Source organism: Clytia hemisphaerica, unplaced genomic scaffold (genome assembly GCF_902728285.1).
Source record: "Clytia hemisphaerica strain Z4C2 unplaced genomic scaffold, Clytia hemisphaerica genome assembly, whole genome shotgun sequence".
NCBI lineage: Eukaryota > Metazoa > Cnidaria > Hydrozoa > Leptothecata > Clytiidae > Clytia > Clytia hemisphaerica.
This window is the reverse complement of record NW_027103507.1, coordinates 972,370-998,455: the sequence shown is the minus strand read 5'-3', so window position 1 is coordinate 998,455 and position 26,086 is coordinate 972,370. Positions and strand designations below refer to the sequence as shown.

Genomic DNA, 26,086 nt, shown 5'->3' with positions numbered 1-26,086 from the left:
AGGGGTCCGAGAATAGATCCCTGAGGTACACCTGCAAGACTTCCGTCCAATCAGAAGCTTGACCATCAAGAACAACCCGCTGCCGTCTCCGGGTAGAAAATTCTGGATTAATAAAGAAGGGAGCCAGAAACACATATGACTTAATTTGAAAAAAAAAAACCATCGTGCCAAACTCGTCAAAGCTTTGGAAATATCAAGGAACACTCCACGAGTATCTAGGGGTGGATCAACATCAAAACCATCAGGATGTTGTGTGTTATGGAACAGAACAGCTGAGACAAACAGAGTCACCCTTGCGGAACAGACTGGGAATTTGGAAAGATTGTTGTTTTCGAAATAGGTGTAGACGGAGTCAAAGATGCATTTTTCAAAGATTTTTCCAAAAATAGGCAGAAGAGACACTGGTCTATAATTTTTTACCACGCTCTTGTCCCCTTTGTTTTTGTACACAGGAACAACATTTGCTCTTTTCCAGTTTGATGGAAAAATGCAAAAATCTTAACCAAGGATTCATCACAGATTTTAATCATCTGTATGGAGATGTCATCCCAACCATGCGCTTTGCTAGTCGTAAGTGCGCGAATGAGGGCTAAGATTTTGGCTTCATCAAGAGCGATATTGTTTATTCTAAAATTAGTTACATATTTTTGTTGCGGTAAAACACTATCAGTGTCTATGAGAGAGCACTGATTAGCAAAGAACTGATTAAATATATTTGTTTTTGTAGCGACGTCAGCAATAAGATTATTGCTGGAATCTCGAACAGGTGGAATCCTTGGCGACTTCCTCCTATGAAGAAATTGATTTAGAATAGACCAGTATTTCTTTGAACCTAAGTTTGGGTCATTAGGTTATTTGCTAAGCGGGAAAAATAAGAATCTTTAGCATCCTGACAAGCCCTCACAACATAGATTGATTTCTTGAAGGTTTTGAGGTCTTCTCCCTCCTCCCATTTTTACATACCGCTCATAAACTTTCGATTTACAAGTAGGGATCTCTTTATCTCAGCGTCAGCCATAGCATCCTATTCTGAGCGTATGACTTTATTAGGCACAAGTTGAACATAATTGATGATGGTTTCAGTCAAGAGGGGACCCGGCCATCCATATCAGTACCCTCAAACAAGATCCCAGTCAACCATATCTACTGCCCTTCGTATTAGAACGGGATCTGCTCTGGAGAAGTCCCAAACCTTTCGTTCATAAGATGGAGCGAAGGGGATTTTAAAGTTTAGCTTGCAAAAGGTTATCTGGTGAGGGCACTTAGGGGGCAAAGAGGGAGGACCAGATCAGAATCAAGATCTGCTGATGAAAAAATTAGATCAATGCAAGAAGTTGAATTATCAAGAGATGAGTAGGCCCATCAATTAATTGTTTCAGACCATGCTGGGTAGCTAGATTTTGAATTTCTCTTCCTCCAGGATTGGTGACATCACCGCTCCACCAGTCAGAATTCTTGACATTGAAATCCCCAAGAAAGATTATACAGTAGGAGAAAAATTTTGGATATTTATTATAGTCTCTCCCATTGCGAAAAAAACATCGAATTGCATCAGAAGTCTGACTGGGGGAACGGTAACAGACGCAAAGAAAAAACCGGTTCGCACCGGTTTTCATCTCAGCTACTAGACATTCGTCCAAAGTAGTGAGTTGTGGTTTCACATCGAGACCTAGATGATCTCGATAATATATACCGACACCACCTCTCTTATTATTAGAGGGATGGTCGCATCTTTTGATCTCATAATTATCAATAACCAGCCTAGGATCATTATCTTTTATCTCAGAATTCAGAAAAGTTTCACCCAAACAGACAATGTCGAATTTATGAATGTTTAGAAATGCAGAAAGTTGTTTAATCTTAATAAAATCTCCCATAGAATCTTCAACCCAGACGCTATTCAGGTTCCAATGACAAATGCTTAGCGTGGTTTCCCTCTCCTCTCCGGCCCAGGGTTAAACCTCAATATCTCCGGACAAAATAAGGCATAAAAATATGAGTGTAAAAAGGAAATTTTGTAAGATGAAAAAACTACAGGAGGGATTTAGCTTATGATATTTAAGGCGTAAAATATTGAAAAATCCGATGCATGCTCTGTACTGGCTAAGACTTACCCCCATGACAAACTCCGATCAACAACCATCAAACAACATGACATAAGAAATTTGCTCATAATGCTCTCTAAGCCAAAAAATAAAACAAAAAAAGAAAAATATAATTCCGAAAAAAGTTGTAAAAAGAGAAAAGAAATGCTTAATGCATAAAGAATCATTTCGTAAAAAGATTCCATCGTGGTTAGTGAGAGGTAATTATAAGTAATTACTTAGATGAAAGGGCATCATAAAATGATTGATTTTCGCAAAAAAAAGAAAGAAAGTTGCAAAAAAGTTTGATAAACACAAAAAAACTTTCAGATGTAAGAAAAGGAAAAAAAACTACTTGTTTAAAACATTATGTTTGAAGGACTCGATATCATTGAAAAACTTGAATTCTTTAGATTTTAAGCGTGCAACACAGTTGCAGTTTATGTCTGCAAACACAAAATCCACTGGCCCATCGTCAATGATTAATGCCTTAGCTCTGTCTAAAAGGTCAAGCCTTGCTTTGGTGATGTCGAGACGTATTTTTATGTTTTGGTCTAAAGCATTACTTTTTCTAGCTTTATACAAAGCTGTGCGTTTCCCAAACGAATGAAATTTGACAATCATGGATTGCTTTTCTCGACCAACACGATGAGCCCTATCAATATCAGCAGCAGAAATGTTTAAGTTCAAGTGATTGCAAAGATCCACAACCTTTTTTACACATTTATCAGCGGACTCGTCAGCCGACTTTTCCATGCCGTTGATTCTTAAGCAATATCTCCTTGAATATTGCTCTTGATGGTCATTTTGTTTGGTCAAAAAATCTACAGAGCTTGAAAGTACAGCATTCTTATCACATAAAATATTGACTTTGTTTTTGAGTTCAGAAACTGACTTTTCTAGAAGTTCAATTCTATCTTCATGATGAATGCTATCTTCCTCAAGAGAAAGAATCCTTTTTTCTTGTTCGTCAAGACGATTGTACAACTTGGTAAATAGATTTTTAATGTCAGCAATATCTTCTTTAGTAGCCAATTTCTTCCCAAACTCAAGTAGTTTCTGCTCTAAAATGTCTTCATGCTTGGCAGCATCAGAAGAGTTTCTTCGGTGATGCTCAAAGAGAACGTGAGAACGTGGCTGATTATATGCTGATTTTTTTGGCATGAAGCAGAGTCTTACGGATACTAAGGTACGTGCCAAATTTCGGCTACCCTGTGCAAATTTTTATGTTCCGAGACTTATTGGTCGCCGAAATAGGGAGTTTGGTATTTTTGCACTACGTCGAATTACGTTTTTCTTACGTAACTCCCGTCAAAAACGTATTTCAGAGCTGATTTTTGGCGTGAAACAGCGTCTTTTAAATACTAACACACGTGCCAAATTTTTTTGCAAGATATATAACGATTCGAAAGTTATTTGAGAATTCCGTAGATTAGTAATTTGCGGAATTTCAACGTAACTGCCGATGACGTCGTAGTATTGCTCAGAAATTTGGCTTGTGAGTTTTTTTTACAATATTGGTCGCCGAGTTAGTGTTTTGCGGAATTTGAACTTAACTCTCGATAACGTCATTTTATTGGTCTGAATTTTTTTATGTGAGCTTTTGTCACAAAGGGGCTACCTTGCGTGCAAATTTTTTTTGTTCAGAAACTTATCCGTTCCAGAGATACACAGAATTGTACACTACGTCACATTACGTTTTTCTTACGTATCTTCTTCCCACGTCGGGTAGGGAATTTAATTTTTTCAGAGAGGACTTTCAATTATGAACTTTACGGGTTCACCCCAAATTTGGGCTTGTTGGTCAAATTTCTCTTTGAATTAGAGCAGTTCTAAGTTTTGGTGATGAACGGTTATTGGGTAGCTACGTGATTTTACGTTTTTCTTATGTAACTCACGTCAACAAAAAACTACAGAGCTGCTTTTTGGCATGAAGCAGAGTCTAGCGGATACTATGATACGTGCCAAATTTCGTTTTAAGATATAAAACGGTTCGAAAGTTATTTCAGAATTCCGTATATTAGTAATTTGCGGAATTTTCATAATCAGTATGGCACTAAATGCTTTATTGGCCGTAATTACGGTTTACGTAGGTTTCATATTCCCAAAATTGGCATGTAGCAGCATTGATCCATTATGAAGACGTGTGAAGTTTGAACAATATACCTTTATTGCTTCAAGAGATATCAACGTATTCCGTAGATTAGTAATTTGCAGAATAAAATTCCGTAAATTAAAAGGCGGAATTTTATTCCGTAAATTACTATAAACCAGGAAAATAACAATGATCCAGAATAATCTAAAAATTTAGCATGATATGAATAACAAAGTACCAGCAAAAAGGACATCGAGCCAGAAAAAAACATTATGCACGGCAAAGACTCAAAATAACGCACAATGACCGATAATGACCCAAGCACAATGGTCAAATATACCAAGAAAGAAGCGCACTGAAACAAAACGACCAAGTAGTATCAAAATATACCTTACCGTCAAATATTTGAAAAATATTATATTTTTTTTTAATTTCAAGCTCGGGGCGAGAATCACAATTTCCGTATTTCCACTCTATTTCATTGGATATAATTCAATCAAATATGATTACTTTGCTTGTAGATCGAGCCATGAAAAGGAAAAGACTGAGATTTTGTAAAGAGATATTATTTATTTATTTACAGTAATATATTTCCCAGGTCTATCGACCTCTATAATAATCATGCTTAACATTTTACAATTTATGGAGATCTTTTTCCCATTCTGTGAGAATTTTTTTTTTAAGTTGGCGACAGATGTTGCAGCTACAACATCAACTCCAAGACCATTCCATATGTCAATACTTCTGTAGAACAACAAATTTGTTTGATACCCTCTGACACCATCATTTGCAAAGTTTCTTTGTAGTTCGTAATCGTGCTGACGTTTCGGGCGTTCGCGAAGGACAAACTTTTGACAGGCCGATGATTTATCATAAACGTGAAGATGTTTATATACTTCAACCATATCGCCAATTTTACGTCTGATTTTCAGTGTCGGAAGGTTAATCTTACGGAGACGGTATTCGTAAGATTTGTTCTTGTACCCGCTAACCAGTCTCGTGGCCCTTCGCTGAACACTCTCAATGGCAGTGATGTGTTTGACGAGTCGTGGAGACCAAACGGCTTGAGCGTACTCAAGATGAAGTCGGACGAACGCTATAAAAAGAGTGCGGAGCATTTGTGGTGAAAGAAAGTCAAAACTTCTGCTGATCAGACCAACGATTGAGTTAGCTTTCTTGATTTTACCAAAGATGTGTTCTTCAAAATTCAGTTTTCACTCCGAGATCTTTTTCTTGATCCACGTGCTCCAGGATTAACCCGTCTATTCGACAAAGGATTTGATCCAGTCTAACGTGAATCCTTTGATACCGTATATGCGTCGAGTTTCTTGAGTAATCTGCGGTGTGGAACTGTATCGAAGGCCCTGGCAAAGTCGAAATAGATAACATCTAGCATTTTACTTTTCTGATATTGAGTCTGAACATTTATAAAGATAACTCAATAATTGTGTGACTGTTGATCTTTTCCCCAAAAATCCGTGTTGCTTGTCAGAAACTTTTTGTCTACTAGGAACTTCTTCATTATTTGATCTTAAACAATTCTTTCCATCGATCTGCAAGCAATAGATGTCAAGCTAACTGGCCTGTAATTTTCTGCCTAGTTCTTTTTTCCTTTTTTATAGATCGGGGATACGTGCGCAATTTTCCAATCTAGAAAGCATAGCAGGATGAATCTCATCTGGTCCCAGTGACTTGTTAGGGTTCACGCTTTTCAGTTCTTTTCGGACCATTTCAATGGTGAGATCGAAAGTTACACATGAGTCTTTACGTGATGCAAACTCTGGTAGTGGTCCAGCAGGCTCTTGTGTAAAAACACTACAAAATTGATCCTGTAGTACGTCTGCTTTATCTTCATCCCTATAACAGAGTGATGAGTTATTCTTCAGGTCAAGAAGGAGAGGAGGAATTCCCGGTTTTGTTTTCATGGAGCTGCGAATATGTTTCCAGAATTTCTTTGAACTTTTCTTCGCTTGATCACAGATTTGTTCTTCTAACCTCCTTCTTGTCTGTGCTATTTTTCTACTTACAAGGTTTCTTGTTATCACGTATTCAGCTCTACTTCTCTGTTCTGTTGAAGTGCAAATCGACCTTATCCATTTGCGGTGGAGATGACGCTTTTCTTTGATGGTTTTTCGAAGTTCTGTAGAAATCGCAAATACAATCGATATCTGAGCCCCCCCCCCCCCAGTGGTTTGCGTGATGGCGTGATTGGGACTTTTTTCTTGCGTGATGGCGTGATTAGAGATTTTTTAGGCGTGATGGCGTGATGCGTGATAGGGCAACAATTTGAGGCGTGATGCGTGATTTTGGCTATTTTTCGCTATTTTTTTGCGTGATGACAAATTTTAGCGATTTTCGTGATGCGTGATGGAGAAAGTTTTTTTGCGTGATGGCGTGATTAGGGGTGCCGCTGGGGGTCTCATATCTAGGTGCTCGAGTCGAGGTTCTATCCAAGACTTCGTATTTTCTTATTAGATTGTACCAGTAAGAAAAATAGATATCCAAACCTCTTGTTTACTTTGGAAGATGGGTATGTGACCATCTGTTAAGATTTATCGATTTAAGATTTTTTAACATAAGATGCTTCAAAGTTAACATATTGCGCGTCCTCCCTGCAAAAAGGGTGCAAAAATAACCATATTACCTGGAAATAAATGCCTGGGCGTTCATTGAATTTTTAAGTTGTTAGAAGAGGTGTTTAAAAGAACGGAGTGTCTAGAGGGCCGTCACCGTATCTTAAAGCTCTGGAGCTAAAGAACCGTCAACGGGTCTTTAGACTTGTGAGCTAGAGTACCGTCATAAAAATATAACGGATCTTTAGAGGTTAGAGATTTGCCGTAAAATGACGGATCTTTCCGTTTGTAGACTACAGAGCCGTCACTAGGATTTGCCGTATTAAATTGACGGATCTTTATGTTTGAGAGCTAGAAAACCGTCACTAAGATTAATTGGTAATAAAATGACGGATCTTTCCGTTTGTGGACTACAGAACCGTCACTTGGATTTGCCGTAATAAAATGAAGGATCTTTAGGTTTGTGGACTAGAGAACCGTCACTAGGATTTGCCGTAATAAATTGACGGATCTTTATGTTTGAGAGCTAGAGAACCGTCACTAAGATTAGCTGGTAATAAAATGACGGATCTTTCCGTTTGTGGACTACAGAACCGTCACTTGGATTTGCCGTAATAAAATGACGGATCTTTAGGTTTGTGGACTAGAGAACTGTCACTAGCATTTGGCTGTAATAAAATGACGGATCTTTATGTTTGAGAGCTAGAGAACCGTCACTAAGATTAGCTTTAATAAAATGACGGATCTTCATGGTTGCGGACTAGAGAACCGTCACTAAGATTTGCCGTGATGAAATGACGGATCTTTATTTAGGTTTGAGGACTAGAGAACCGTCAGTAAGATTTTCTATGAAAAAATGACGGATCTTTGGGTTTGTATACTAGAGAACCGTCCGGTCGTATGACACAATCACCACGGCTACTCGATTATGTTTACTTTATCGGTTGCCGGCACTATTTTGAGAGCACATGGTTTTTATTTATAATCTACTACTGACCGGAATGATCTTTTTATAAATATCTCGTATCGGATTTATTACTATAAGGTCTGTAAATTCTTAACGCGCTTTTTTGATTTTTTCCGGTCTGTAATTTGTACTAAAGTAAAATAATTTCTAGCGCGAAAGTTCTCTGGATTAAACAGACTGCTGTTAAACTCGTCTCAAGTCAAGTGTGCTGTTCTTGTCAAATTTGTTTTTTAAATTTTTGCCATTGTATCTATATTTGAATATTTATCCGTTGCTGACTCTGACTGGAAATTGGACACTCCTAACCGCTTCATCCCCTGATTGTAAATTGATTTTCAAAGTTGCTGACCCTGACTCGAAATTGGACACTCCTAACCGCTCTATCCCCTGACTATTGTAAATTGATTTTCAAAAGTTTTGAATGGATTTTTAAGATTTTAAATCATGGAAGAAGATGTTCCACTATTTTATGTTGGTAAAAAGTTCAACTCGTTTTCCGAATTGGAAATAGACCTTGAAAAGTACAAACAAAGTCATCATGTAGAGATGTACATTAGAAACTCAAGGACAGTTGAAAGTTCTGCAAACCGTGTGACTAAATCATTAAATCGGCAGTTGAAATATTATGAGGTGAAGTATGGATGTGTTCATGGTAGAAGAGAATTTGTCGCCCGTGGTGCTGATAAAAGAAAAAGGCAGTAAGTACTGTAGTCTTCATATGCTTAAAGATACGGTGACGGTGCAGCAGCAAGAGCCTTAAAAGAAAGGGATGTTTATTAAACATATAATAGCAATTGTATATTTACAGTATTCTTAGGTTCCAAATAAATGAGGGGGATGGAAAATTTTCGACATTTTAATAAACAAAGGGCTCTTAATTGCCGGGGGGTTGGAAATTCTTCTTCTGAAAACCCAAAATATAAAATATAGGCTAAAATCAGGCTATTTAGAGCAAAATAAGGGGTCTTCTCTTTGACAGCTGAAGATATTCTTAAAAATTGATAAACAAAGGGGTCTTAATAAGGGGGTTTGGGAAATCTTCAAAATATTAAAAAGCCGGTGGGGGGGGGCGTTTATTTGGAACCTAAGAGTACCTTTCTATTAAGAGTTATTGATTTATTTCTTATCGTCGGCATGAAAAATATGAGCTATCTGTTTGGCTAAAAACGTGTACATAAATGCTGTATTTCATATATATATTGTACCGTACAAATACCTTTTACTAACGGTTTTTCCGAAATTTCAAATCAAATATTTGATGCTACAATCAGAATTCAGTGTGAAAAGTAGGTAAAGAAAATGTAGTATACAAAAATGAAGCCACTTACCCCACAACCATCAGATTGAAAGTAAAATCTATCGCTAGATTTCTAAAAAGTACAGTCCTCAAAAACAAAGGAATCGCTTGATAAAATCCGTCATCACGATTGCGGCGCGTTTTAGGCGCGTTCTGGATGGGAAATTTGTGATTTCATCTTTTCTTGCCTGGGAAATGTTAGAGATTTCTCTCTAGCCCTTCGGTCTTTAAACTCAATGGTAGTAGTGCTGTCTCAAAAAAAAGACGATTAAAACTCTTTTATTAACAATAAAGGTTTATTTTCTAAAAAAAGTTCGAGTACAAAATTATATTACTTTTTTATAAAAAACTGTTATAGAATATAAAATAATATAAAATATAAACATGGAAAAGATCTTTCAAACTTAAATATATCAGATTCAAAAAGTTGGTCACACGTAAGAAATATTAGAATTTTCAACACTGTAATATTCACAATTGAATTTATTCTTAACAAGCTTGTCAGTCAATCTCGTACCCAGAGCCACTTCCACCTCTTTTGGATTTAACCAATGGATGTTAGTGATAGGGCCTGGGCTCGAGCTTGCTTGTCACTTGACGGTTGGTTATTTTTTTTTAGAAAATAAAACCTTCCTTTCACTGTTAAAAATGTTTTTTTTTTCGAAATTATTCATCGACCCAAATCATTTATTTTTTCTATTGTTTTTTATTTTCATTTACTAATAAATTATATCTTTTTAAACTTTATACATAGCAAAAAGGAATGGGGATAATCATCATCAAGGATAGATCGGATTGACCTCAGCTTCTTCTTCTTCTTCCTTTTCATTTTCCCCTTCTTGTTGTTTTTCTTCTTTACGGAGTTTCGAAGCTAAAAATTAAATGAAATAGAAAACATTTACATTAATCATCAGACGCCTTGATGGGGCGCGTTTATTTGAAGAGGGGGAGCGTTCATTGAAATGATTTCCTCTAGGGTATTGATATTACTAAGGTGACTGTATTGGTATTGATATCAAAGGAAGGATATTCAGACATATTTTATCAGTTTGGAAGAAGTCCCAACAGGAAGGGGCGTTTACTCGAAGCAATACGGTTTAAATTTAGACAAAGACATTTTATGACAAAATTATGATTGACGGACAAAAAATATTGTCTTTTGATTAAAAATTCTCACAGTAATCAGGTCTGGTTAAACTATCTATCACAGTCTTCAGACTTTTTTCAAAACAATACAAGAGCTGGCTACATGGATGAACTGATATGATGGTCACCTCCTTCTCGGGCCCGTTGGAACCCCGACCCACTGGAAAAATTAGCAAAAATATCGTTCCCAGTTGAAAATTATAGTCCAATTTTCGTCCCCGATGAAAATAATCGAATGTAAACAAATCTTTGAGGTAAAATATGGAGCTATTTTTTCCATCCTCACTGAATTTTCTGGCTTCAAAGCAGTAAAATTCCAACCCCCAGCCACGAAAAACATGGGAATATCAACATCCATCCAGCTTCAGACCATTATTATTACCCCCACAAGCTACTGAAAAAATTCTATCGGGTCTATTAGAAGAGGGTGTGGCAAAAGATTATAGATTTTAAAACGCCTTACCATTCAAGCAAACTTTTGGGCATTTCTGATTCAATTGTACAAAGTTGCTGTCGCATTGATCTTTCTCGTAGATTGGATTATTACATTGGATTCCGTCTTTGGTGCATTTGCAAACTTTGCAATCATCATCTTGCCAACGGTTTCCTATGTAGAATTTTAAAGAAGAAATTAAAATTATGTCCAATTATAAGTTTTCCAGAAATTAAAAGAAAAGAAAGAGAAAACTGTCCGGCGAAATAAGACCCACAAAGGACCTATGTTTCTCTCTGAAAAATGGACTTAGTATTTGGACCCGAGATTGATTAAATATCACACCTGATTGACGACATAGAACTCAATCGATTGTCATATATAAATAATTATCTTATTTAGAAAACGAATCAATATGCTCGTTCTGTAATCAAATTTTTATTGAAGGTTATGTCCAATTTGGCTCAATTGTTAAGTGATTGGCTTGTATTTTGAAAATTATTTGGCGAAAAAGATCTTGAAACACTCCTGTCTCGATGCACCCCAGTAACATTTCTTTGGACACTGCGGTTGAAGTTGTAGCCAAGTTAATGGATATGGAAATACCTGGTTTTGATACGTGGGGATTTCTAATCTATATTGTTTACAACTTAGAAATCTAGTGTAAATGAAACTTCTTTGCTTTGCAGTATAACTGCGAGGATCACATCCCAGCGAATTGATATCACAGGAAAAATTTCGAGACATTATATCAGTTAGAAAGGAGTCCCCAAAAATGTGAGAAATGGTTGTGTCTCAAGTCTTACAAAATACATGTCTCACCTTCGACGAATTTTCGACCATCCTCTACTTCACAGATGAGTTTATTTTCGCAGACTGGACAACAAATTCCTTTTACTTTGACATGTTTCACACCTTCGTCACATTCTTCAAGAGCACAGCCAGGTGACATACACATTGGGCTGCCCATGAAACAGAAACACGATGTGCAGCCGTCACTCATTGTCCATTTGTCCACTGTGGAAAGAAATCGAGTAGAATTTAAGAAGATGATGAAAGTTTCGCTTATGTTTAGATTATTGATGCAAGTGGAATGACAAATGTAAGATGCTTAAGATTTGAATGTTCAGCATTTTTTAAAGTTTCCTTTTTGCATTCTCGTGGACTTACATACATACAAAGTTTCTAAACGCTTTTTTCAAAAAAGAAATCCAAAGATCTTGCGACTTTTTGGCTTTATTGATTAGAATGAAGTAGTATCAACTATCTGAATTTGAATTTTTTTTTTTTTGTGAATCATGGATACTCAATAGATAGTAGAATGTCCAGGGCTGTGAAAGTTGAAATATAAGAAGTCTCCGGTGAGTAAAGAAGCAAGAAAACTTACTTTCTTTGTAATATGATTTCGACTCTCTATCCCAACATTCTTGTGTGACGCATCGTGGGCAACATTCACCTTCTGGTGTAACTGGGTCCTTACACATAACTGGTGCACAATCTTGAGTTGCACAGATGGTTTCACCGTGTTCACACGTGCATGAAGAGCATGCGTCAGGCTTCCAGTTAGATTTGTGTGGTCGGGTAGTATTAGTTGTCTCATCGATACAGTCTTTAGGTGGTGGTGGGACACAGATTGGACAACATCTGTCTTCCTTCTGGACTAAGTATTTTGGATCACAATCAATCTTGCAGGATTCCAAAGCACAAAAACGTTTTCCTTGGTCACATGAACAATGTGCGCATTTTCCCTCCATCCAATTGTCTCCATCTTTGTAAGTTTCATTGGTGAATGGGTTCACGCAGGCCGATAAGTCGTCCAATGGGGCCGGTGCAAGCTCTGTAGTTCCTAACAGGACCAATAGAATACACGATAAAAGCATGCTTGGATACATGGTATCAATAACAGTTTTGTAGAAAAGTGATTAAAGTTTCTTTCTAATGACCAACAACTAATGTTTTCTTCTGTAAGTAAGATTTAGCTTATTATCTGCCCAAAGAAAAGCGACTTTATAAAATTATTTTAAACCTCTACTTCTTATCTACAGAAAGTCTCTCTATGGTAAGGTCAAGACCTTAGCCTACGCTTTTTTATAGCTTTTTTACTCCATCAGATTCAGGCATACGTCATATGAGTACGAAATTATTTTCTTTAATGTTTACTAAGACAACAAAAAGTGATGTCATGAAATTTCTTTCACAAATTAAGACTTTTATACCGGGAAAAATTGGAACCTTACAAACATTTATAAAAGAAAATACAACGCCATAATGCGTTTTCAAGGTGGCAAGTAATACCCTGATCAAAATCTCAAAATCATAGAGAGTTTTCCCACAATGAATCAAATGTAATGGTTCACACTCCCCATGAAAAAATTCTTATAATAAAATATGTTTTGATACTGAATAATAATATTCATGTCAACAGCGTCATTTTTGCAGACCTTGACATTTTTGTTAAATGACGACGTCAAGTGCCTGTGACGTATAATGACGAATTTTTGGCTGACTTACGCATATTGCGTATCAACATTGAAATAGGACCAAAAACACGGCACTTGACGTGGATTATAAAAACACCCACATAGGTTTAAATAAGTGATTTGCGTTTTTCGAGGGTCGGCAAAACTGTGAGAAATTTCTAATTTAGTAGAGATTTAACTGAAGAGACACTTGAAAAACATTATTTTGAACGTGACTTAAGGAGAAATGAGAAATCTCTCTAGGAATGGATTAGATGAGGCATCTATTTTCAAGTAAGATCAAATAAAATGACAAGCTTATTGACATTTTAAGGTAACTATGGGATCAACAGGAAAGTAGCACAATTTACAATTACTAAAACGGACGATTGCTATCATTAGATTGAGAAGTCTGAATGAGATTGTATGAGACTTAAAACTTGTCTTTAGAATTCATTGGAATTCATAGAAATTTGTTTATTAATTTCAACTGACAAAACCAAAAAGAAAAGGAAACGGAAAATCATACACCACTGTCTCGCAAACCCAGTGGGACATTTTCCTTTAGTGGCAATAAAAATTTATATTGAAATCCCAATGGTGATAGAAATTTTATTGGTCCAAGGTTAAGAAATTCAGTGGAGATGGTTTTAGAATGCACTTTTTAAACATTGATTTTGGAATAGGGATGAAATCCCCGGGGGGGGGGGGGGGGGGTACTAGGGCAAGATGGGTTACGGGGATGCTCCGCTGGTCAGGGTACCTTTTTTAACCTCCACGAGTCCCAGGTAGGGTCACGAAAACATCAAAACAGAAAAATCAGTCCCTCGTAGGGTGCCTTTTTTTGGAAAATTTAGTAGTAGAAAATTTGAGAAAATTTTGGAATTTCAGTCCCATTCAGGGTCACTTTTTTCGCAAATTTCGAGTCCCACGTAGAGTCCATTTTTCGAACCTCAGCGGAGCATCCCCGTCGGTCGACAAGGGTAGTACCCCCCCCCCGGGATGAAATCAAATCTAATTTACCAGTGGGGCTGAAATTCTAGGATATCTACCCACCAGGGACGAAATTGTTGCCAAATTTTCCAGTGGGCTGGGGACCCAGTGAGTTTGTGATAAAGGGATGAATGTAATTATTCATGGTTTGTAAATTCTCTGGGTTTATGAAAATTGCAATGAATGATTTATCAATGAAATTACCTTCTTTAACATCGTCGTCATCTCCAGGGACTTCAGGGCCAACTTCTTCTTCTGTTGATAAAAAAGAAACAAGTTGAGATATCCAGGGATTGAATACCTTCGGGTGAATATAGCTCTCGAAAGAAGAACCTTTGGGTTTCTGTATTTCCGACCGTGGTCACAACCATGAGACAGGAAAACATTGGATCAAAAATATGACCTTGGAAGAACTACAGTTGCTTATCTTTAATTCTATCTTCAAGAGACCAAGACTTTTCTGCAATTATAGAAAGTATTTCGTTAAGCTGCCAATATTTTAATTTGAATTAAAGAAAGTTTCTAGTTAGAAAGAATATACTGTAAAGTTGTCCTAGGCTATTTGGAGCTATTAATTATTACAACCCCTTCTCACAGACCCGGTAGGATTTTTCAGCCAGCGGGGTAAAAATAATGGACTAAAACAAGATGGGGATTGATATTCCCTTATTTTTTATGGCTGGGATTTCGATTCTTTCGTTTTCAAGTCAGAAAATTTTATGGGGATGGGAAAATTGTTTTTTGCATTCTGGAATACTTTTGTTAAATTGTTTTCAGTGGGGACAAAAATTGGAGGATAGTTTTTCACCGGAGACGATATTTTGGCCAATTTTCCAGTGGGAAGGGGTCACAGTAGGTCTCAGAAAAGGGGATGTATTATTCCAGTAAGATATCCTCCTGATGTCCATTTCGGGAAAATATTGCTTACCTTCTTCAGCTTTAACGTGTTCTGCAAATGGAAAAGGGAAAATTATGACAAAAATATCAGGAGTAATCTTGTTCGAAAGCTGGGTTTCATAAAGGCCTTTACCTATTTTATGATTGTCGTTCATACAGGGGGTATGAAACTTTAAGTACCAAAAACTAGTATCATTCTTAACAACGTAAGCAGGTCGAAAATATAATCGAGCATTTTTGTCACTGAACAAAAACTAGAATAATGGTATGTACCTATTTTATATAAATTGCAAAATTTCGATACAAACTTTTTGGCTAAATTTAGTTTTTCAAGAAACAAAATTTGTATTTCCATTCTCACCTTTCAAAAACATTTCGTTGTCATCGTAGCGGTCAGTTTCATTGGTCAGCGAAACCATAAAGTTTGTATCTGTGTACAAATCACCTTCTTCGAAACCCATACCCTCAGAACACCATCCTTTATTCAAAACAGCTGAGATGGCGAAAAACTCGTGTAAATCATCCTCGATAGGTTTAGGTACGGTAAATTTGTATTGGTAAGTAGTTTTGATTTCGACACCAGAGAGATCGAATTTTCTTTCTCCGACAAGGAATAAACTACCATCAGCGATTGAAATATCTTCCAATCGGAGTTTGATGCAAGATCCATTTGGTAAAACCCCGAGTTCTTTTTTGAATTCAATTTCACCGGTCAAGGTGATGGTACGGTTTAGCTCTGGAAATAATAAATTTTTTTGAATGAATGAAATAAATATATCAGTGATATGAAAGTATTTCCTCGCTTTTTTAACAGTTGTGAATCGATTATCAAGCCTCAAAATTGTTATAATACCACTAAAACAGTAAAAAGTGTCATTTGGACTCGTTAACTCTTTCTTAGACGGTAAAATTTGATAAAATGGAGCTCTTTCACTTAAAAGTACCGACTTCAAATCGAATGTATGTATGACTCACCAAGAGAAACATTAGGTGCTGCACCTCCATATTCTTCAAATCCTCCAAACTCTTCTTCTTCTTCCTCTTCATCATTATCATCGTCACTTCCTTTGATTTCTGAAAATGTGGAGATTTGTTTTTAATTCCAAAGAAGCCTAAAGCTCATTCTCGAGGCTGTCAGAATTAAACCCCTTATAAGGTTGCTTAGCTCTGGTTTCGACGGCCTACTTTTCGCCCTGTCTATTCTAATTGCCAATTAAAGTTGGTAGAAAGTTGGCTGTCTAAAGTCAATACATTACCCTCTTTTAACGTCAATTAAATGGCTTCTTCTATTTTTTTCAAGCACATATTTTAACTATCAACCTTCTGCTCACTTTTGCCTACCCTAAAAATCAGTATAGACATGGCCAGAAAGTCAGCCGTCTAAACTAGAGCAAATAGCATTGAACCAGCGATGACCAATAGCGATGTTTTACTGACAAAAAAGTCCGTCTACATTAGGTCTGAGAAACCATGTCAATGCACTAGACCGCTCAGCGCTAGTTTAGACTGCCAGCATCCTACCCTAATTGCTAGAGTAGATAAAAGGTGTACAGAAAGTTAGCAGCTGCTATTTTTGCTTTAAAAAAGCCATTGAATTGACGTCAAAAGAGGGTAATGTATTGACTTTAGACAGCCAACTTTTTACCAACTTTAAGTCGCTCTTGAAAAAGGCAGGGTGGAAAGAGGGCCGTCTTAAACAGAGCTCGATGCACTTGACCACCCCCTCCCAAAAAAGAAATGTACAAACTTAAGGCTAACACAGACTTTCCGTGGAAGTGTGTTCAATTTTGAAGTCGTCTAGTCCGCCATGTTGTTTTCTATTTTACATTGGATTTTCGAACGTTCGAATTTCAAGATATTTTAACACGCTTCCTTTATATGAGATCCCCTATCCTGTCAAGTAGTTGGAGATCAGTGAAGCTGACCCACTTCAAATAATATTAACTTACTAGTTACGTCAATATTAACAACATATTCATTCTCATCTGTCGTCAATCGAACATGATTCAAATGATCGGAGTAATAATCGCCAGCTCTTAAGCGTAATGAATCATCACTACATTCTCCATGTAACAAAGCTACACTGACATCGTACTGTCCGTGTAAATCTTTCTCGATTGGTTTTGGTGCAACGATGGTGTAATTCAATGTGGTGCTGTTTAAGAAATGGTTCATGAAATCAAATCTGCTTTCTTTGACGACAAAACCATCAGCATCGGCAATGGATGCATCTTGAAGAATGATTTGTAAACACATGTCTTTCAAAATGGTTTGATGTTCTTTGAATCGAATGTTTCCAGAGATGGTTATGGTTTTGTTCTTTTCTGAAAATAAAAGATGTTGGATTTGATAAAGATATTAGAACGAACTCATTTAAAATCCATTTAACACAGTAATATGGTTGTTATATATGATGTAACGATGATTGTTTTTTTATCAGTTTGTTCCTTCCGTGAATTTTTGAAAGGAGAAAGTTTTCTTACCCAGTGTGACATTGTAAGCAACACCAGGTGTGTATTCACCAGTGAATGGCCCACCATCTGGTCCTCGTGGTTCATCACCTGGAAGTTCTGGTTCTAAAGTTAAAATTTAGTTTTCTATACATCTGAATGTTGTTGCCAAAATGTTCAGCTAAATATTTTTCAATGGTCACTTCTTGTTCTGATAAAATACAATCTCTTAGATTCTTGGCAACTTTGTTTCAATCATTTGACATTATCACCTAAGTAGTTAAAGGATAGATAGATAACTTACCCTGGTCGCCGTTAGCAAGCATTTTCAACATTTCTATGAAATAATGATAAAAAACGAAGTAGGAAAAGTTTTGTATAAAGTTGAATTTAGCTGTTTAGGTTGTTGGTGCTTTTTTGTTGTTTTGACAGTACTCACTATCTAAGGTACTCTATGACAATACATCATTATTTATCTCACTTTGTTTAATACAACCCTGTCTCGCAGTCCCGGTGGAACTTTTTTCCTTAGTGGGGATAAGAATACGTATTGAAATCCCAATGGGGATAGAAATTCTATTACTACAAGGTTAAAATTCAGTGGGGATGGTTTCGGAGCACACTGAATTTCGAATGGGGATGAAACCAAAGTCAATTTCCTAATGGGGCTGAAATTCTAGAGCATTCTTCCACTGGGGATGAAATTTTTGCCAAATTTACCAGTGGGGCTGGGGTCCCAACGGGTCTGTTACACAGGGGTGTTTTAAAGACTAGTTATTTATTTCAAAAAATCGTTCGTTTTTTCATCAATGGTTTTTTATGTATGAGCGTGCTGATTATTTCATTTAACCTTTTGTTGCTTCTTCTAATGGCACACAAAAAGGTCTTCTGCATGTGCATCCTCCTTCACCATTTGGTACATCACGCATCACTTTCCTCTGATTATGTCGACACATTACGTTGACTGGTGGGCACGCTGATACACAACTGAACCCATTTGGTGAGGTACATTTACAATAACCTGAACAATCTTTCGATAAAAATTTAACACCGATTTTGTGACGTTCACCTTGGAATACACATTCTTCTTCTTGGCTCATTTGTATTTGTGGCGCTTGAAAATGAAAACGATTTGAATGTGTGGATGATGCTTATGAATGAGGGAGCGTAGAAATATATCATGTCCAATTGCTTGGTTTTCAAAAAAATAAATCTATCTTTCTGGCATGCAGTTATAGGGTAACGCGATATATAATAGCATGCACTAAGGTTTATGTCTCAATTTATGTGTTTTAAGCCTTAACTGTTCACCATATATATTTTAGCCTAAAAGTTGGTCAGGAAATTTTAGCCCATATATTACATATGGCGATATGATAAACAGAAAAGAAGTTAAAATTCTAGGGGTATGGTTTTTAATCTCCCTGTGTATAATGAGATACGGGGCTCTTCTCAGCCTTGGAATATTTTTAGGAAATTATTTGGGAAATTGCGGGGAATATAGATCAGGGGAGATGTTCTCTCCATAGCAAATTATACGTGGCAGGAGGAAGCAGGGGAGGGGTTCTTTCCTAAGCAAAACAGAAAAACATATGAGGTAGGAGGTGTTCAGGCTACTATTATAGACCTACTGCACTAGAAGTTACATAAAAGAGGAATCGGATCTCTAAAGCGATGCCACTTCACAACGCTGCAACGCTCCAAAATACTGATATTACAGAGGCCATTCGACACGGACTAGATCTATCATAGCTCAGATCTATAACCCTACCCTTGTCATGTTCTGGTTTATAGTTACATTTGAACAGCGAAATTTAAAAAAGCCTCTTACCATTTTCAGTAACAGTTAAGTTTCGCATGCATTCAGTCATTTGACATTGACATTGTGGATATTTAGCATGTGGTTTGGCGACCTCCATTGCTATGGAACCTGATTCACATTTAGTATCAGTGATTGGACACAAAGGTGTACAGGAAACTCTATCATTGCCAAGACATACACATTCTCCTTTGCAACCCTTGTTTGCGAATCGTTCGCGGACGGAATATCTTTTTCCTTCGAAAGTACATCCTATGGACAGAGAACGGTAAAAGCAACTTAAAAAAGTATTTAAGTTGATTGAACAATCTGCAAATAAATTTAAATCTGTTTTTTTGACATTCTAAATGCCCATGGCGTGAATAGAGTACAGTATATGCTGCTTTGCCACCCAAATCTCCTGAGTGAATATAGTTGGACAGAAATTCTTATTTCTTCACATATGTAACTCAAATTTTTCCTTAACTCGAACAAGTTTTACGGTTTCTTCATTTAACAATATCTTATAAATCTTGCTCAATGCATTATTTAATCTGATGATTTTTTTATCAATTTTCCCATCCGTTAAAAAAGTCATGTATGATCGTGAGATGCAGAAACAAGAAATTATAACAAAGATGATCTAACCAGCAAATATCATTATTTTACCTTTTCCGAGTAAAACAACTTTGCTTTCATTAGTGTCGATTTCAGTGGCTGAAGAAGAGTGAAAAAGAAAATGTTAAAACTTCAAAACAAGAAATATAAATAAATACCTAGAAACAGGGAATGTATTAGTCTAGCAAGCTAGGCGACTAATTTATACATAGTAGAAATAAAGCAAAAAGTAATGAATGGAACAATTTTAGTCGTCTAGAAACCTTTGTGCACTAACTCCAAACAAAAGAAAAGTGTCAATATTGCAATTATAATTTTTTCCTGCTCAAAATAATTATTGAGAAAAAAAATATGTGTGGATTTGTGTATTGAAAGTTTTTAATTTGAGTTGATTTCGTTTTGAGAGTTTGTTGTTGCTTGATAAATTGTTTTCTCTGTATCTATAAACCTATAAGGCTGGAACACCGGATTCTTCCAGTCGTTTATACAAACTAAATCCCGTTATTAGTATTATTATTATTAGTATTGGTATTATTAGTATTACACGCATTATAAACGACTCCAGTCTAGGAATGTATAGAAACCTTTTCTATCTTTACCAACGTTCCCATAGTGAGAAAAAAGAAACAAGTTTTGAAGTTCCTAGCATGCCCCCGGGGGGCAGCTGGGCAAAAGGACCGACGGGTATGTGCGGGTCCTAAGGGTACCTTTTCAATATGTTTAAAATGCACTGTAAGGGTCGGAAAAACTAGAGATGCACTGTAAGGGTAGAAATTTCAGAAAATTCTTGAAAAATCTAGATATTTTGACCAAAAATGCTAGAATTTTGACCATTTTTTGCACGAAAGGGATCGAAAATTTGGGGGAAAATGCACTCTAAGGTAGACTGGAGTCGTTTATAATGCGTGTAATACTAATAATACCAATACTAATAATAATAATAATAATACGGGATTTAGTTTGTAAAAACGACTGGAAGAATCCGGTGTTCCAGCCTTATAGATACAGGGGCTAGCTACGCAGAAACTTGCGTAGCGAGAAAACAATTTATCAAGCAACAACAAACTCTCAAAACGAAATCAACTCAAATGAAAAACTTTCAATGCACAAATCCACACATACTTTTTTTTCTCAAGAATTATTTTGAGCAGGAAAAAATTATAATTGCAATATTGACACTTTTCTTTTGTTTGGAGTTAGTGCACAAAGGTTTCTAGACGACTAAAATTGTTCCATTCATTACTTTTTGCTTTATTTCTACTATGTATAAATTAGTCGTCTAGCTTGCTAGACTAACTCTAAGGGTATGATTTTCACTGATTTTTGCTGCACTGTAAGGGTGCAATTTTAAAAGCCAATTTTCGGCCCGGACATACCGTCAGTCCGCAAACCCAGTGCCCCCCCGGGCATTAAAGGGGCCCCCAGCCAGTGGTTTGTGTGAATGCGTGAATGGGCTTTTTACTTGTGTTAAGGCGTGAAAATCAAAAAAAATTGCGTGAATGCGTGAGTTGGAAAGCTTTGCGTGAACAGAACTTGCGTGAACCGCGAAAAAAACATTGGGTGAATGCGTGAATTCGGGAAAGAATTTGTGTGATTGCGTGAATTGAAAGTCCGCTGGGGGGCTCATTAATAGAAGTTTATGCCATCAATATTATCTTGAAAGGCCAGCCTTCATTTCCTTATTTAATGATGCTAAAAGAAAAACTCTCCATCCTAAATAGATCCAGCTCTAAAGGTGTTTTTAATTTTCAAAATAAAATACTAACGTTGTGGTGGTCCTTGTGGTTCTTCTTTCTTCTCTTCTTCTTCACAAGCTAAAGTATGAAACGAAGACGAAAAACTTTGTTTAATTCTCAAGCATGAAGCTGGTAGATGAATTTGATAAGCTAAGCTAATTAAACTAATAAGTTAAGAGCATGAAAAACTTTCGTTGTACGTAGTTCAAGGTAAATTTAATTATGACAAATATCACAATCAGACCACCTGATTTAAGATAATTTTGGGAGAATTAGTTTCTCTAATTGCGGTCGCTTGCCGAAATAAGTTCTCGGCAAGATCGAAACAATTGCTTTTCATGTAAACTTTTTTGTGATTTTTAAAATTTAACTTCTGAAAATTTGTTGCCAAAAATGCTCAAAAGGGATTGATTGACCCTGTCATTCGATAAAATCATTTCTCGCAAAATTATGTTACTTGCCAAAATAAGCTATTGCCAAATTTAATTATCTAGGGATTGTTGCCTTAAAATTAGTTTCCTTAGTTTATACTCTAATATCTTAAAACATACCGTAGCAAATGATCTTGAAATCTTTATCATAAGAATCTTTATCTCGAGACAAGCTGACTCCGAAATGAGTATCGGTTATAAATTCACCACGCTTGATGACTTGCAATTTTTCCGGACATCGTCCCAAATGGATTCTAGCGGACACGGAATAGCGTCTCAATAACTGACTCTCAGCAGGTTTCTTAAACGCCATTTCATACTGGAACATATTGCTTGTATCGAAATTGGAAACATTGAAACGTTGAGTACCAATGACTGTTGATGGAGCGTCCATTAAGCTGACGTCGGCAAGAGTGACGTATAGGCATGACGGCGACGGTAAAACCTTTTTGACTCCTTTGAAATCGATTCTTCCTTTTAAAGTCATTTCAATGTCAGCTGAAATTGACATAAACAAATAAAGCTCAAACAATATTGTTCATTTAATGTTGACAAAGTTGATGACATCAGACAACAAACCGATAAATTTCTCGCATCATGCTATCACGCAGGAACGCATTAAGCATGTCAAAATCCCGGTCTCTTAGGATAAATTTTTAATTCTCTGCTCAAATATACTTTTTTAACATCAAACATGGCGACTCCCCAGGATATAAAACTTACATAAGATTGGTTTTCTTGGTTTTGGAACAGGCCACGACCATTCATCAGCAACTTTCTTGATTTTCAATTCTCCTGCAGACGGTGTGGTTGGAATACATTTCTTTTCACATTCTTTCTTAGTTTGGAATCTGTTTCCGTTACCACCACATCCACCGTAGATGAAATTATCACATTTTTTCGTAGATTTGTTGAAAAAGAAGCTTTTGATGTATGCGAAACATGGTCCAGATTCTTTTGGTTTAGCACAGGTAATAGCTATAAAGAGTGAATATTACGTGATAATATATAATAAGGTGTTAGGAGTCAGTTGGTCAAATATGTTGGCGGGAAAAAATTTTGCCATCTACTGACCATTCCATTACTTTTTTCCCGACTAAATTTTCAAATTTGTCACTTCTCCCACCCAAATTTACAATCTAGGTAGCTCAGCCAAACTAAGTTTCCAAAAGAAATTGTTTCGCGCGCCTTCGCTGTCCCACAGATAATCTCGTAACTCGTTGTAAAAAGCATAATTTTGGTCAATATAAGGCGTAAATGAATTCCTCTTACCTGCTTTTTCGCAGACAGGTCTTTTACAAGTACAGTGTGAATCTTTAATAGGGAAGGATTGTTGCTCTTCAATTTCATCTGATTTGCATTGAATTACAGTCGGTGGACATAAGGAAACGCAATTAATTTTATCCCATCCATCACACGAACATTTGCTGCTACAATCTTCAGATATGAATTCTTCTCCAACTTTGAATTTTTTTCCTTGGTGATAACAAACCTCTATGGAAATGAGAATGATAAAAAATGATGAATTATCGCTAAAAATATAATTTAGTCTCCATGAAACACGCATGGGGAATAAAAATTTCGAGTTATGGAGTGAGGTTTATAAGACATTTTTGACTGAGGGGAACATAGACGATGCTATCGTCCGTTTAAAGGTCAGTAAACGCGAGAAAGAGTTAGGGCGTCAGGGCGGTTTACGGGAAAAAAATGGCGGTAGAGTTTTGGAACAAAACGGACGATATTCTTGTCTCCCGAATAGACGGGGGGTCCGAATAAACAGGGGGTAGGAAAATTTTAACAAGTTTAAGGTCTATCTGCACTGTGATAAGATATTGAATTATTCGAATTTAATTAGCAGGTGGGTCTTAATAAGAGTGGGGGGGATGGACTTTTTTTTCTCTTAACAATTAGCGGGGGCGCACCTCAATATAAAAATCCTTTGTAAACAAATGTCGCAAAAGGCTAACAGACGAAAGGTCAGGAAAAATACCGAGTTTATGTATGCGTGTTTTTCAGCGACGGAGACGGTAAGGTTCTAATTTGACTAGATCATGACTGACTGAGGACGACGGTAAATCAGCACTTTTACCGCCCTCGATTTTTCGGGAACAATAAGCAAATACATAAACTCACTAATACCTTTAAGAAGGTTGACAAATACATTTAAAGGTTGACAAATGCATTTAAAGGTTGAAAAATGCTTTAAAGGGTATTTGAGATCTATTGTATTAAACTACTCTTCTACAAGGTTCTTTTCGTCAGAAACCTGTTCTTATATATTACCTTTTCCTTTCTTTTGACATTTTCCCAGATTAGGGTAAGATGTAAGGTCATCAGATTTTCGTGTGATCATACATGAATACCCTTCCTCACATTTCAAAGCTTCATCTGCAAATGGTCCAGTGGAGCATTCAAAACCTAACTTTGAAAGACATTCTTGGTTGAGACGAGTGACGAAAGCACCATTACTACAAACTCTGAAAACAATGAAAACAGGTGGTTTTTTTCTCAGGACTTTGACGATAAAACCTTTTCTTAGCGATTGGTATTTTATCCAGCAGCGATAACAAAATCCTTAAAATACTTATCAGTATTTCAAGGTTAAAGAGTCCAGGTGGAGATTTCAAAATAATATAGCGTGCAATAAAATATATGCATTCAGGGAATTCTTCAAATCGGTGATAGACCTTTCAGCTGACTTATTTTCCGGTAAAAGGACCAAAACTGTGAAACAAGGGAGTGATGTACTAGTAATCATAGGCGTGTAGCGTGATACCCTGCAAAATTTATGGATGAGAGCGGTTTTTACGACACTGTAATTATTGTCTTTGTTTTATCAAAAGATAATGAATACTGTATGTCATAAACATCTGCACTCCCTCATAAATTTTGCAGGGTATCTTGCTACGCCTATGGACGCTAAAGTGTTTCAAAAAAGGGGAAGAATTTTATATTTGAGTTTGTTGGTGATGAGAAAGAGACTTACTCTTCTTGGCAGGGTGTTTCTTCGGTTCCAGCACGAACGATTTCTCCATGTTTGTATAAACCTCCTTCAGAGTTCTTGCAGCCTGAAAATTATCGAAAAATTAATTACAGTTGACGCTCTCTTATTCAACGTTTTATTATTCGATACGCTCCCTTATTCGATAATATTTAAAGTCACCGTCAACAAATAACACTCATAAACGACGCTCTACTATTCGATGGAAACTCGATTCCCCTTGAAAATAGAATTAGAAAGCGTCAACTTAAGTAAAAAAAAAAAAGACATATTGGGTTAAATAAGATTCACAAGAATGTCGGAGTTTTATCATTGTTGTTATGAAAGACAAAACATAAATTAAAAAATGGCTTTTACCAATAAAATGAGTTTATTCTCTTCTCCGCACGCACGAGAATTTAAATAAGTTGTGTTTTCAACGGATCTGGTACGCTTAAAAATTACGCATCTAGTAAAGATACCTTGGCATTTTCCGGGAACGTAGAAAAATTCTTTCTGTTGTTTACACATTTCTTTGTTGACGTGACACATAGTCCGGTACTCGTTGCCTTCCACATCACAAAAGAAGAGTTCGGGATCTCCGGTACAATCCATATTACAAACACATTTTGGTTTGTCATTATCGTCAATCACACAAGTAGAGAAATGATCGCAAATGACCAAAGCGCATTTTCCGAGACCAGGTGGTAAGATTCCTTTTGTTATCTCGTGTGGTAGGATACCTTTTGGTAAAAGATCTTTTGGCGGTGGTAATTGTGGTTTAGCGGTTACCAGCACCGCTAATACCAGTGGTATGGTAATTAATAATTTATTCATATTTCTGAAAACAAGAAAATAGAGAAATTTGGGAGAACATGATGAGAAATGAAACAGGAAACGGTAAAAAGTTGCCAGAGCTGTAGTACTATTTTTATTAAGCTTTAAGAGAGATGCTAAGATTAAAGTTATCGCGAAACTCTATTATTTGATACGCTCTTTCGTTCGATGGAAACACAATTCCCCCTTGAAGATCGAATTAGAGAGCGCCAACCTCCAACAGGTATTTAGTCCCTTAATAAACGTTTAAAGAAAAAGGTCGCATAATTCGGAGAAAAATCTAACTTAGCTG

The 26,086-nt window shown here is 36.5% G+C and overlaps 1 protein-coding gene across 3 annotated transcripts; it reads right to left on the bottom strand.

The window, feature by feature from the left end:
• Positions 1 to 9,293: 9,293 nt before the first annotated feature.
• Positions 9,294 to 25,798, bottom strand: LOC136798920 (uncharacterized). Of its 3 annotated transcripts, XM_067055595.1 has the most exons (21): positions 25,440 to 25,798; positions 24,964 to 25,045; positions 24,261 to 24,454; positions 23,250 to 23,471; positions 22,701 to 22,955; positions 22,098 to 22,475; positions 21,577 to 21,624; positions 19,862 to 19,909; positions 19,226 to 19,465; positions 18,245 to 18,508; positions 17,699 to 17,731; positions 17,428 to 17,520; positions 16,894 to 17,268; positions 15,920 to 16,018; positions 15,306 to 15,680; positions 14,976 to 14,996; positions 14,252 to 14,302; positions 11,983 to 12,441; positions 11,418 to 11,612; positions 10,626 to 10,769; positions 9,683 to 9,887 (listed from the first exon to the last, which is right to left on the bottom strand). In XM_067055595.1, exons 1-21 carry the CDS (start codon positions 25,792 to 25,794, stop codon positions 9,796 to 9,798), a joined length of 4,023 nt encoding a protein of 1,340 aa, XP_066911696.1. In that variant the 5' UTR covers positions 25,795 to 25,798; the 3' UTR covers positions 9,683 to 9,795. The 3 variants fall into 3 exon arrangements, with proteins under 3 accessions (XP_066911697.1, XP_066911698.1, XP_066911696.1); XM_067055596.1 differs by lacking the exon at positions 17,699 to 17,731 and having other exon boundaries at positions 9,294 to 9,887; XM_067055597.1 differs by lacking the exons at positions 17,699 to 17,731; positions 18,245 to 18,508 and having other exon boundaries at positions 9,294 to 9,887.
• Between the last annotated feature and the right edge of the window lie 288 nt (positions 25,799 to 26,086).

What these genes read in the sequence shown, in the direction of transcription:
- LOC136798920 (XM_067055595.1), bottom strand. Translation starts at nt 25,794, where the DNA reads ATGAATAAATTATTAATTACCATACCACTGGTATTAGCGGTGCTGGTA. An exon ending in TTTCAAGATCATTTGCTACG is followed by an intron (nt 21,625 to 22,097) that starts GTATGTTTTAAG and finishes TTCATACTTTAG; the next exon opens with CTTGTGAAGAAGAAGAGAAG. An exon ending in CTTAACTGTTACTGAAAATG is followed by an intron (nt 18,509 to 19,225) that starts GTAAGAGGCTTT and finishes TTCATTTTCAAG; the next exon opens with CGCCACAAATACAAATGAGC.